The 14189-nt window shown below is 48.5% G+C and overlaps 1 protein-coding gene across 2 annotated transcripts in view; it reads left to right on the forward strand.

Moving 5' to 3' along the window:
* Positions 1-2447: 2447 nt before the first annotated feature.
* Positions 2448-14189, forward strand: part of Gtf3c5 (general transcription factor IIIC subunit 5) — a 20612-nt gene continuing 8870 nt past the window's right edge. For both annotated transcript variants that reach the window (XM_005346189.3, XM_013346075.2), the window contains exons 1-3: positions 2448-3312; positions 5350-5569; positions 7676-7874. In XM_005346189.3, coding sequence (XP_005346246.1) covers positions 3160-3312; positions 5350-5569; positions 7676-7874 — 572 coding nt within the window. In that variant the 5' untranslated portion in view covers positions 2448-3159. The remainder of the gene's footprint in view (positions 3313-5349; positions 5570-7675; positions 7875-14189) is intronic.

Below are 14189 nucleotides of genomic sequence, written 5' to 3' on the forward strand. Positions count from 1 at the left end.
AGGCCAGAAGAGGGCACCAGACCTCATTACAGATGGTTGTGAGCCACCATGTGGTTGCTGGCAATTGAACTCAGGACCTTTGGAAGAGCAGGCAATGCTCTTAACCACTTGAGCCATCTCTCCAGCCCCTGACGCTGCTCTTTTCATCGACTTTCTGATCCCTTCTGGCTCCTCTCAGTTCCCACCCTGCCCTCCCTGGCTCAGATCCCAGGTAGGACTACGCGTTTGTCTTTTAGAAGCTTGGACTGATGCCCTCAGCTTGGTCCTTCTCTTCCCTTCTCCTCCTGCCCCTCTCCTTGGTTCCTGCTCACTAATGGACATTGCTCTAGGGGATGAGACTGACTGAGTGTTCTGTGACCATGTTCTGAGCCTGGGTTGAGTTGACAGCTTGAAGGAGTCAAGGAAGTGGCCTTATTCATTCTCTCCATCTTTCCTGAGTGAGTCCTCTGTGCCCCCATGTCCCGGTCTGAGAGGACTGCAGTAGAGCAGTCAGCTGAGATTCCTCGCTTAGGAGGCTGCTGACACAGTAAAGCAAGGCTGGCATTAAGTAAATAAGACTGTGTGACAGGCTTCCTGATATGTGAGTCTAAATCATGGACACCAAGGACATCAGCACACTAGACTTAAGGTGTCCTGTGCGATTCCCAGGGAAAGTAAAGCCTACAGGTAAACCTCCATGCTGAGGAGCTGGTAGTTAGGCAGTGGGTAGGCAGAGGAAGGAAGAGGGGGAGGGAGCCACTGAGAACAGCAACAGCATGAGCTCCCTTCCCAAGATCACTCTTATATCACCGAGGCAAAGAGGTTACAGCTGAAAACCCAGAGCGTCACTACATCGGATGGTGGTTTACTAAGGCTCCATGTAGTTTAGAAGCAGCTTTGGAGATTCAGGAACCCAGATTCAGGGTGCCATGTTCAGCAAACAAAAGCATATCTACCCAATCGGACCCTCACATGACCAGCAAATGATTAACCTATGTTGCAAAATATGCTAGCCAGGCACTGTGAATACATACCAAATATCATCGCTGCAAGATGATGACAAAGGCTTTGGGCTGACTCTTGTATATCAAGCTGAGAGGCAGGATGGTGTGAGGGCATTGATTTGTTAAATACAGCTGGGAGCAGAAGCAAATACATGTGTTAAGATTCTCCTTTCTAGAAAATTAAACCAGCAGATGGTGTTTGGAGAACAAGGGATAACAAAAATACACACTGCCAGATTTTCTCAGTGTGTGAAAAATTCTGAAGAAGTATCCTGGCTTCACTACCCACAATATCTTTCATGGCAGAATGTAAGCCCTAACTAGGGAGGACAGGCCAAGAACCACAATTCCTTCAGTTCAATTCCTTCTCAGCTCACCAGTGTCTGCTGTTGGCTGGTAGCTCACTGCACTCAAAGGGGTTAGAGAGCTAGCTCAGCAGTAGAGCGCTTGCTGCTCTTCCAGAAGACCCAAGTTCGGTTCCTAGCATCCATGTCAGGTGGCTTGTTTGGGTGGCTTGCAGCCACCTATAACTCCAGCTATAGAAGATCAGACACACTCTTCCAGTCTCTTCTCTCTCTCTCTCTCTCTCTCTCTCTCTCTCTCTCTCTCTCTCTCCACACACACACACACACACACACACACACACACACAGCACGTGTGCACACATGCTAAAAGATAATTAAAAAGGTTTGGATCTTCCAATTGCAAAATAATCATAAATAATTCATATCAGTTCATTCTTTTCCTTCTTAAAATATGTTTTCTTTTTAAAATAAACACTACAGTGATTTATTTTGCCTTCATCAAAAATTTTAAATATTTAAAAAATTTTTTTTTGGATATGAGTGTTTTGCCTGTTATACGTAGCACATCCATGCCAGAAGTAAATTTCAGATTTCCTGGGACTGGAGTCATAAGCATCCGGGAGCCTCTGTGTGGCTGCTAGAAAACTGTCCTGGGTCCTCTGTGAGAGGAGCAAGTCCTCTCAACCACTGAGCCATCTCCAGCCCCCATTCTGCCTTTCTAATCCACCTACAACGAGTTGAGAAATCACTTCAGAAACTTGGGGTGCCTACACATAATATCCTCAAATGCAGTTCCAGAAACTCATTCTCATAGTCATTTCCTCACCACCAGGAGGCATCTCCTGCCTGGACTCGTCTGTCTCTTAGTGTTTCATATGAATCCACTTTTGCCTACCTGATCCATTTCTCCACACAACAGTGGTCTTTAGTATCTGCCTAATGGATGAAGAAGGACGCCTGAATCCTGCTCAAACTCGGGCCTTTGAGTCTGTGCGAGTAGAGGACTTGGTGCACGATGCCTCAAGTCCACCATTTTCATTCACCCAGAATTCCCTCTAAGGGCTGTCAGAAATCCGGTCCTGCGCTGGGGCATGGGGGCGCACGCCTTTAATTCTAGCACTCAGGAGATAGCGGCAGGCAGATCTCCGAGTTCATGGGCAGCCTTGGTCTACATTGCGAGTTACTGGCTAGCTAAGCCTACAAATAGAGAGAGGGAGAGAGAGAGAGAGAGAGATCCCCCTTCTGCATACTGTATCTAGGACAGGAAAGCAGTACCATGAAATCTCAACAATACCATCGAAACAACACCATGTTGTTGGTATCAACATGAAGGAGAAAATCTCACTCACAAAGCCCCACCCCCTAGATAAAGAGCTACAGGCAATCAGTGGCTACTGAGAATGACCCCATAATATCCAATCTCAAGTGATCAGCCCTAAACTCATCTACACAGGAGCAAGGCTAAAAGGACCCAGTGAACTGTTTATCGTTTGACAACCGAAAAGGGGCTCACTGATGGGAGGCAGGCCAGAAGATCCCTTAAGCACGCCTTCAAGTTCTCACTGAACGGGATATCCGGAAGGACCCGGTCGAGTCCTGGCTTCGGCTGGTTGGGCTAGCTGGTGGGATACACCCTCGTCTCGCCCCTCAGTCCGTCCCTCTTCTTTTTAAACAAAAAACTTCCGGTCTGCTGTAGTACCGCAAAATAAACAGTGCTGCGCTGGTTCCGGAAGGCCTTCGAGTTTCAGTGATTTAGGGAGACGAGAACGGAAAGGAGAACCGGAACCATTCCTTCGCGGAACCATTGAGGTGAGGCCTCGGGGAAGCATTTGAGGAGCGGACCACGGCGGCCCGGGACCGGACTGGCAGGTATGGCGGCGGTGGAGCCGGACGCGGAATCAAAGGCCGCCATCCCCGTGGACCTACGGCGGGAACGGCGACTGGTGTGCGTGGAATACCCAGGCGTCGTGCGTAATGAGTCCAAGATGCTACAGACTCTGGGCGGCGAGGAAGGCGTCTCTCGAGTAAGGAGCCGGGAAACTGCGGGACCGCGGGAAAAGAACCAAAGCTACCGAATGGGCGGGACTACCCGGCGGGAGAGAGGTTTCCTTGGCAACAGAGTGTATAGGGCAGGGCCTTTGAACTAGCTTTATTTACATGCCACAGCCATTGGAACCCCTAGAATAGGAATTGACGACACCTGCACTTTACAAGTGAACAGACAGTTTAAGGCCACACAGCAAGTTGGGTACTAGACTAATGCTGTGTGTGCCAGATCTTGGGATATTTCTTTAGAAATGTTCTCCCTGAACACCTTAGGCAGTCAGTTAGTACCTGGCCCCTTCCATTGTTACATTTTGATACATTTATTACCTGTTTATTTATTACGTGGTCCCGAAGCTGTAAATGCAGAGCAGGGAACTTCTCTTGTTCACCTGTGTACTAATATCTGTATAATTCCCAATTTTAGAAAAAATTTTTTAAAATGTGATTGAGTCCTAAAGACAACCTAGTGAACTAGATACTGCTGTTTTTATTTCCATTTTCCAGATAAGGGGACGCGTAAAGGTTAGGCCAGACAGTCGCTACAGTTACAACAGGGACTTGAATTCATGCCCAACTAGAGTTGGAAAGAGCTGGTTGTGTTGGTAGCGTTTCCATTATTCACATTATGGCCTTCACAGAATCCTTATTCTCCCTTACCCCAGGGATAGCTGCAAGGGATCATCCTCTATTGTTCATACCTCTGCTTGGGTTTCTGGAGTACTCCGATGTGCTAGGCCATGTCTAGGGTTATCCCTTCTCTGTTAGGTCAGTGCTCTGGGCTTTATGTGTGTGTGGGGGGGGGAATGCCTGAGGACTGAGGCTGCTTTTCTTTTTTAAGAGTTAAACCTAGCCGGGCGGTGGTGGCGCACGCCTTTAATCCCAGCACTCGGGAGGCAGAGGCAGGCGGATCTCTTTGAGTTCGAGACCAGCCTGGTCTACAAGAGCTAGTTCCAGGACAGGCTCCAAAACCACAGAGAAACCCTGTCTTGAAAAACAAAACAAACAAACAAACAAACAAAAAAGAGTTAAACTTTATTTTCAGTTGTGTTTGCAGGTAACTCTGAAAGCCAGAAGAGGGTGTTGGGTCCCTTAGAGCTTTCATTACAGGTGGTTGTGCACTGGGTGCTGGGAACCAAACTCCAGTCCTCTGGAACAGCAACAGATGCTCTTAGCCTCTAAGTCATCCCTCCAGCACCCAGGCTTTTAGCTTCCATCTTTTCCCTAGGTTGCTCCTGAGCACTTCCTGAAGGCGCCCCGTCCTGAGTATTGGGAATTAAGAGTTGAACTTGTGGGTGACCTCAAGCCATTGCACATTCTTGGTGCAAACACACAGAGCTGACACTCGTTGTGTGCCTCTTACCAAATGTGGGGCAAGCACTTGTTCACATGTAGGTGGCAGGGGCTGGGTTCTTACCATGAGTTAGGCTCAACTATTTCAATTTAATCTGTGTAGCAGTATCATGAAGTAGACACTATTCTTAGGACTTTTTGTTGTTGTATTTTGCTTGCTTATTTTGCTTTTATAAGAAGACAGAACTGGGGCCTGGAGGACTATAAGTAATAAGCAGTGACTGTCAGAATGATTATTAACCTCTTGTAGCCCCCTGTGGATCTAGAAGCACCTGCTTGTGAGACTGACTGCTGATTGAATCCTGGAGCAGGCTAGTAGTTTTTGGCATGGGTAGCCCTCCCTAGTCAGTTATGAAAGCTTCTGTCAACTCAGAAGTAAACAGGATGATAAGCCTTCCTATGATGAGCTATGAGAGTCCTTTTGTGCCTTGCCTTGATAGATGATACCTTAATTATCGCACTTTATAACCTATTGAGACTGTTTGACTTCCTTTTCTGTACTGTCTAAACACTGAGAAACGTGGGTTTAAAAATGAGTTCTGTGGAAGGAAGAGCTAGAAGTAGAAGGGCCACTTGGCCTTCCTGGGCTTTGTGGGAAGAGGCGCAGTGCTCTGATGGGTGCTGAGCTGCTTACCACTCCCGTGTCTCCCTTGGTATTGCTGCAGATCTATACTGACCCTTCCAAGAGGCTTGAGCTCTACTTCCGGCCCAAGGATCCATACTGCCACCCTGTGTGCGCTAACCGTTTCAGTACCAGCAGCATGCTGCTCCGGATCAGGAAAAGGACCAGACGGCGGAGAGTTGCCCCGGGGGCCGAGACCCAACCCCAGGTCACGTTCGACTTGGAAATCCTTGGCATCATCTCCACAATTTATAAATTCCAGGGTAACTGTGACATCTGTATTGCTATCGGGTGATTTCAGGGCCTGATATGGAGCCACATGGAAAGTGGGGTAGGGTATGCCCATGCCTGAGGGAGAGCCGTTGCCCATTGTGGAGACAGCCTTTCCCTTTTCCAGTTAACAGCCCCTTACAGATTGTGGATATACTGCCTTCCAACCTTTTATTCATCTCTCTCTCAGACAGAGTGTCCTAGTTAGGGTTACTATTGCTATGATGAAACCCTATCACTAAAAGCAACTTGGGGAGAAAAGAGTTTATTTATTTCACTCACAGTTCCATCCAAAGCAGTGAGGCAAGGAGCTTAAGCAGGGCAGGAACCTGGAGGCAGGAGCGATACAGAGGCCAGGGAGTGATGCTGCTTATTGGCTTGCTCCTCATGGTTTGCTCAGCGTGCTCTCTTACAGAATCCAGGACCACCAGCCCACAATGGGCTGGGCCCTCCCACATCAATCACTAACTAAGAAAATGCCACTTGGGCTTATCTGCTTACAGCCCGATCTTATGGAAGCATTTTCTCAATTGAAGCTCCCTCCTTTCAGATGACTGTAACTTGTATTAAGTTAACTTGTATTAACTGGCACACAGGGTCTCTCTGCATAGACCTGGGTGTCTTGGAGCTCTCTGTGTAGGCCAGGCTGGCCTGGGACTCACAAAGATCTGTCTGCCTCTGCCTCCTGAGTGCTGGGATTAAAGGCGTGCACCACACCTGGCTTTCTGGCTCTTTTTAAGTGTTTATTTTTTATTTTTTATGTGCATATATGGCACATGTGTATAAGTGTCTGTAGATGTCCAAAGACAGTGTAAAATACCCTGGAGCCAGAATTACAGGCAGCTGTGAGTCATTGATGTGGGAACTAGATTTGGTTCCTTGCTCTTAACCGCTTAAGAGAAGGTAGGAATCTATTGAGTTCTGTGAGAATCTTTTCATTTTTAAGATAAACCATTGTGTGGTACTAGATCAGACTAGTGATCAGCTCCCCAGTCTGAGACACCAATGTTTTGGAGCCTTCTCCCAAGCTGGCCTTAAACTCTTAAGCCCAATGAACCTCTGTGCTAGCCCCCAGATTATAGGACTGTGATCCTGCCTGGCTCCCCTGTCAAGTTTTGATGGCTGCTAGTTTCATCGTCTGAAACTTCCCTGGCTGATGTGGGTCCCTTGGCACCACCTCATGCTTCTTTGAACTGGACGCCTAGTGCAGGATCCTCATTCAGAATTGCTCCTTCCAGGGAACTATAAGGAGAAAGCAGGAAGGCAGGAAAGACAGAGCAAAAGAGCATTCACTTTGGAATTATGCCTGATGAGCCCTAACAGTTTGTTGTTGTCCAGTTTTTAAGTTAGCCTATAAAGTAGTGGGTTTCGCTGTGACATATTCCTACACCTGTAGCATTGTATTTGTTCTTATCCACTGTCCCCCACTCACCAGTTTCTTTAGGCAGGTGCCCTAGCTTCCCTTTGCCTCAGCCTCTTGTCGGTGCTCTGGACCCTGGACAAGATTGCCAGCAGTGGTGTCTGTTAGAGTCATGTGGGAGGTGCTTGGTGCATGATCAGCACACCTTAGACACAGCTGTTTACAGCTGCTGCCCTAAGGAAGAATCTGAAGAAACTAAATGGTTAAGAAAAGAAAAGGGAAATCCAAAGAGAAAAAAGGAGGGGGAGGAGTTTGAGGCCAGCCTGGATTCCAGTAAGATTGTGTCTCAAACATAAAACAAGGGAAAGAAGAGCAGGACCTAGACCTAGAGTCCCTGGGGCTGGGCTTGGATGCAGACTCCTGGTAGTGCTTGTTCGCCATGAGGATTGTCTTCCAGGAGGAGGGGACTCCTGATGGGTCACAGCTGTATTTCTCTCTAATGAGCCAGCGCACTGTTGCTCTGTGTAGCCCTGGATCAGCAGGGGCACACTGTTTTATGAATTAGCTCCCTGGACTTTACCTGCTGTCCTCCCCTTAAGCCATTCTTACTCTACTAATTTGAGCGCCCATCAGAAGGGTGCTGCACAGCTCATCCAGCCCCTTCCTGAAAGGATTGGAGTGTCTGCACAGCAGTACCAGGACCGGAGTGAGTCTGCCATCTGTTCTTCTGTCTTTCCAGGAATGTCTGACTTTCAGTACCTGGCAGTGCACACGGAAGCAGGGGGCAAGCATGTGTCCATGTATGACAGAGTGCTCATGCGCAAACCCGAGAAGGAGGAGTTCTTCCACCAGGAGCTGCCACTTTACATCCCCCCACCCATCTTCTCCCGGCTCGACACCCCAGTGGACTATTTCTATCGCCCTGAGACACAGCACCGGTAGGCAGCCCCCACCCCTCACCCCGCTCCAGTGCAGCAGAGGGCCTGGGGCTGAGGCAGCAGGATTAAATTCAGAAGGCAAGTGTCCTAAGCAGTGGTCTGGTGGTCGCAGGCTGGCATTGTTCCCAACAGACAGTGTACTATGGACTCGAGAGCTCCTGATAACAGATGGTCTCTCTGGACCTTGCAGTCATCAGTAATGACATTGCCTGTGAAATACCTGGTGTGAACATCCCACTCTGACCCAGCCCTTTTCTGTCTCCTCTGTACGCCTCATGGCCTCCTGGTTCCTGTCAGAAGAGTTCATAGCTAGCTCTGCTACTCAGCCTTCTGCCATCTCCCTGCAGAACCTCAGCCCTTTGTCCCACTTCCACCTCCCGGTCTGACCTCTTGACTGGAGGTTGCTGCCAAGACTGTCCAGCCCTTACCTGTTTGCTGGTGCCTCCCTTCAAGCTATGACCCTCCCTGAATTTCGCTTACTGAGTGTGAGGCTATGTTCTGAGGGTGGGTGCTGTGAGTCTGAGAATCAGTGGCAGGCATCTCTTGCGCCGAGGGTTGTGAAAATCCCAAATAAGACCACATGCAGCTCACGTGGGGTGCGTCCTTCAGTTTACCACAGTCTGGACAGAATGGAGACCCAGCGGCTGTTGGAGAGGCAGGTCCTAGGCATTGTGAAATGTTGGTTTTCTCTGGAGGCAGCTGCACATTGACACAAGGAAGAGGCCCTTTGTGTAAGAGCCAGGACTGACTAATATGGAAGAAATTAATTTGAACATGCCCAGTCTGAGATTATTAACAGTTACCAGCTGTGGGGAAATGCTGAGCCTGCATTTGGTCTCAGCCTCCCAGCAATTTGCCAGCTCCCTGTCGTCCTGATTTTACGAAGGAGGTAGATGAGACTTGGGGTCTCCAGGCCACATGGGAGCTCTGAGCCTGGCTTTGCCCAATCGCTGGGCCTTGCTTGGTCCTTTATCCCACACTGTTCTTTTACACTTGTGATCTCTAGAGACGAGGTCTGTCTCTGTAGCCCAGGCTGGTCCAGAGCTTATTTCATCATCGAGGCTGGCAACATCTCTGGCCTTACTTAGCCTCCCAAGTGCTTGTGTCATCGACTTGAGTCACCATGCCTAGTTCCTTTTTAAAATTATACACACACACAAAGACAGCATTTCTCATTTTGTTATATGCAGTGGCTTGGCTGCCTTTGTTCTCTTCTATAACTTTGGACCTGGCCTGAGCAAAGGGCTGCCAATAGCTGGGACCCAGTGAGAAAAGCCTTGGGAAGCAAGGCCAATCAATATGCCAGACAAGCCAGAGGATGAAAACAGTGTGAAAGCTGGCCTGTGGTTGGTCTCTGGTATTCCTGAAGGAGACGCTGGCTGGCTGTGTACAGCCTTCAGAAAACTGAGCTCTGAATGTTGACGTGGCACATGGTGGGTTCTGTGCCCTGTGAAAAGGGCAGGTGCTGGAACAGATACTGTAGCACAAAACAAATGATCGTGTGAGGGAGAGCAGGAGCCTGGGACCTTCCAGAAGGTGTGCCCAGGACAGCCATTTTGGAACAGGGTAGGACAGAAACACTTGCCAAGTCCTGATAGAGTCCTGCAGTGACCCGAGCTTGGAGCTTGGTGTCAGCAGACCACATGGCAGAGAGGCTCTGCTAGGGGATGGGGGCTGTGAAGCAGGACAGAGTGTGATCAAATGGAAGGGTGCATTAAAGGCATCGTGTGGGTGGACTGAGGGGCTCGAGAAGCCATTGAGGAGCTGGCAGCAGAAATGCATGATAGCACAGCAGCGCAAGAAAGGCTTCAGAGAAAACATTCTAGACCAAAGCTCAGGCCCATGCAGAAGCAGCGTCTAAAGCCAGGGATTAGGGTTAAGATCTCTTTGCTCTGAGCTGGGCAGTGGTGGTGCACGCCTTTAATCCCAGCACTCGGGAGGCAGAGACAGGCAGATCTCTGTAAGTTTGAGGCCAGCCTGGTCTAGAAGAGCTAGTTCCAGGACAAGAATCAAAAGCTACAGAGAGGGCCGGGCAGTGGTGGCGCACGCCTTTAATCCCAGCACTCGGGAGGCAGAGGCAGGCGGATCTCTGTGAGTTTGAGGCCAGCCTGGTCTAGAAGAGCTAGTTCCAGTACAGGAACCAAAAAGCTACAGAGAAACCCTGCGAAAAAGCAAAAAAAAAAAAAAAAAAGATCTCTGCTCTGGCAGCAGGTTTAGGTCTCATCACAAAAAAGAGTATTGTAGGGCTGGAGAGATGGCTCAGTAGTTAAGAGCACTGACTGCTCTTCCAGAGGACCCAAGGTTCAATTCCCAGAGCCCACATGGCAGCTCACAACTGTCTGAAGATCCAGTTGCAGGGGATCTGACACCTTCACAACAATGCACATAAAATAATGTTAAATAAACCATACAAATATTTAAAAAAAAAAAAAGAGTATTGTAGCTGGGTGGTGGTGGTGGCAGAACTCAGGAGATAGAGGCAGGTGGGTCTCTGTGAGTTCAAGGCCAGCCTAGTCTACAGATTGAGTTCCAGGACAGCCAGGGCCGTTCCACAGAGAAATCTTTTCTCGGATAAAAAACAAACTTCTGTGAATTGAGGTGGAATAGTGTATAGCCATACTCCAGTTACCCAGGAAGCTACAGGAGGACACTCACATAAGCCCAAAAGCCTGGGGCCAACTTGGACAAAAAGAGTTTGTTTCAAATGAATAAATAAATGACTAAATATGAGTAAATAAAAATGAATGAATAAACAAATAAATAGAGCTGCTGGGATTATAGGTTCATACGCTGGTGATCCCAGCACTCACAAAGTTGAGGGTCACAAGTTTAAGACCACCTGGAGCAGATGTAAAAATGAAAAAGAACCAGATGGTGGTGGCGGCATGTGCCTTTTATCCCAGCATTCAGGAGGCAGAGCCAGGAGAATCTCTTGAGTTCAAGGCTAGCCTGGTCTACAGAGTTGATGTGGGATTCCTCTGTGTATGCTGTGAATACAATTAGTTAATAAAGAAAGCTGGCTTGAACCTATAGCAGAACAGAGGTAGGTGGGGAAAACTAAACTGAATGCTGGGAGAAAGAAGGTGGAGTCAGAGAAGCCATGTAGCCCTACCAGAGACAGATGCTTGGGACGGAACTTTACCTGGTGAGCCACATCTACATGGCAATACACAGATTAATGGAGATGGACTAGTTTAGAATATAAGAGTTAGCCAGAAATATGCTTAAGCTATTGGCCAAACAGTATTGCAAATAATATGGTTTCTGTGTGGTTGTTTTGGGGCTGAGCAGCCAGGAACTAACTAGCAGCCTCTTACAACAACACAGAGTCAGTTCCAGGATACCCAGAAGTACATAGAGAAACCCTGTCTTGAAAATCCCCCAAAATGGGGGCTGGCAGAATAGCTCAGCGGTAAAGAGCACTGGCTGCTCTTCCTGAGGTCCTGAGTTCAATTCCCAGAATTTACATGGCATCTCACAACTGTCTGTAACTCCAGTTCCAGGGGATCTGACACTTTCACACAGACATACATGCAGACAAAACACCAGTGCACATAAAATAAGAATAAAGTAAAAAAAAGTAAGAGGCTGTGTGCTCCCAGAGTTGTTGAGTCTGTCTGTCACTTTCCTGTTCCCTCCTCTACCGTTTTTCTGATTATGAGAGTAAGTTGTGCTTGTTAAGAAGAAACAAGTATTATGAAAAGATACAGCCAAAAATATGTATAAGTGCCATTCCTTCCCTGCTAAAACCCCTTGTGGGGGGAGGGACAGTATACTGCGTGTACAGTGTGCCTGGCACGAGAGTGTTAGCCCTGTCTTGGGTATGATTGCTGTTTTCTTGTTGTTTCCAGTACATTTATCTATTTATTTAGTTGAGTATAGGGTGTGGGAGAGTGGGGGTGTATGTGTGTGTGTACTCAAGAGTGTGTTCGAGTGCTTGTGGGCATGCCTGTCCCACAGTGTATGTACTGAAGTCAGAGGACAACTTGTAGGAGTCAGTTCTGTCTTTCCACTATGTGTGTCCTGGGGTTTGAACTCAGGTCATCAGGCTTGACAGCAAATGCCTTTATCTACTGAGCTACCTTGCTTTGTTTTTTCTTTTTTTGTGGGGGTGGGGGACACGTTGTATGCTTTTTCAAGATTGGGTTTCTCTGTGTAACCTTGGCTCTCCTGAAACTTGCTCTGTAGACCAGGCTGGCCTCAAATTCAGAAATCCACCTGCTTCTGCCTCCCCAGTTCTGGGCCTAATAGTGTGTGCCATTATGGGTGGCTGCCTCATTGCTTTTTCAAAGTTGCATATTCCTGAGTGTTTTCATCTCCTCACAAAGCAATTTACACCTGTAGCAGGAAGAGCGCTCCACAGCAGTGGAACACCTGTGCTACACTCTGCACACACAGGCTGGCAGCAACTTGTACAAGCCTCTGGAGTAGTCATGAGTGAGGGCCAGCAGACTTGGGGCCTTTAGGCATGACCCTTTTTCTTCCTCATGTGATCAAGCAGGTTCCCTGCACGTGGAAAGAACCTGCCTTTCTTCCCAGGCACTGTTGATTTTTGTGTATGGCTGGCCTTCTTGGGGAAGGAGGGCCTGGCTGTCCACCTCAAGGGGTTGAGTATCTTACAGCCTGGGATAGCAGAAGGTAGGCTGGCAAGGTGTTGAGCCCCTTCTGCTCCTCCCAGCAGTTCTCCACAGACTTAGAATCACAGTGGCCATTAGAGCTAGCCGGAGGCAGTGGACAGGCAGCAGAGGCAGCTCTGCCTCCCCTCCATGCTCCTGAAGTGAAGGCCAGCCACTACTTTCCTTCTTGAGGGTGCTGGGGACTCAGGGAGAAGGGCTTTAAAGCAGGGTAGTGTTGTACTTACCTGGGATGGTTCCTAACAGGTACGTTTGAAAACACACACACACACACACAGAGACTTGACCCCATGTTTCATATTTGGTTTGTTAATGTGAAAACTGTTTAAGTTTGCAGGTGGTATGCACTCATGTAGAAAAGTAGGGTAAAGTGCAAACTGGATGAGGTTGAGGAGGATTGTTTGAACCTAGGAATTCTAGACCAGCCTAGGTTACATAGCCAGAGATTTTTTTTTTAAAAAAAAAAAAAAAAAAGGTAAAGGGGTAGCAGAGGGAACTCAGTGGTTAGGAGCATGTGTTGTTCTTCCAGAGAACCAGAGTTTGTTTCCCAGCACCCACATTAAGTGGCTCACAACTTCTGGCCCTCACACATATTACATAAGCATACAGACACATACGTGTAAATAAAATCAATGTGTTTGAAAAGGTGATGACTGCAAATGGGCTTGTGACATCCAGTAAAATGCACTTTGAAGAGCTGTGGGGGTGGGGCTAGTGTGGGGAAACAGGCCCGATGTGTGGTAGTAACTGTTGAAGCTGAGGATGCATCCATGGGGTCCTGATGCTGATGTCTCTGTGTCTGCTGTTTGTGTTGTCTACCTCAAAGGGTTAGGGAACCGCTGCGAGTGCTTCAGGAGCTACCTACCCAGGCATGCTCTGTGCTGATACATGTGCAAAGTTTGTGCGTGTGTTTTAAAGGTTCATGGCACGCTGAGGAAGGTATGGAGATTGAGGTACCCTCGTGTATGAGAGGCACATCTCACACACTTCTCACCCCTCCCATGCACATACACAAAGTGGTCTGTGTGTTCCTGGGCAGAGAGGGCAGGACACACCACTCCACAGGGTACAGTTCACATGGGTCCCTCCTGTTCTTAGATACTATGGATGTGGTCAGGTGGAACCCTGGCTTAACCTCTGGCTGCATCCTTGTCATTCACCTGTGTTGTCCAGATGCTTGTGAACTAAGTCAGGCTCTGCTAAGTAGAAGGACAGTTGACTAAGAGATGGCTGTAGCCAGGCCTCTTGGGGCTGAGGCCCAGCTCCTGTAGCAGATGCTGTTTGGGCACACTTTCTAATCTTGGTGGCCTCAGTTACTTCCTCAGAAACTCCTTCCTTGGAGAATCATTTTGAGAGTTGAGTGAGTCATGTAAACAGGCAGAGTTCACATCACTGTCCACATATGTGGCTGATGGGCATTTGGATTGTGCCCAGCTTTGCACTGGCTGGATTTTGCTGTGTGTGGCTCAATGCAGTGGCAGGTGAGAGGCCACCAGCCTTGCCATGGTGCCCTTTCCCATATCCCAATCTCTGGGACTTTGGGACCTTGCCCTCCTTCCAGGCCATTGGCCCCGTGCTGGGCGATGGTGGTGCACACCTTTAATCCCAGCACTCGGGAGGCAGAGGCAGGCGGATCTCTGTGAGTTCAAGACCAGCCTGGTCTACAGAGCAAGAACCAGGA

The sequence above is a fragment of the Microtus ochrogaster genome, chromosome 4 (assembly GCF_000317375.1).
Source record: "Microtus ochrogaster isolate Prairie Vole_2 chromosome 4, MicOch1.0, whole genome shotgun sequence".
Taxonomy (NCBI): domain Eukaryota; kingdom Metazoa; phylum Chordata; class Mammalia; order Rodentia; family Cricetidae; genus Microtus; species Microtus ochrogaster.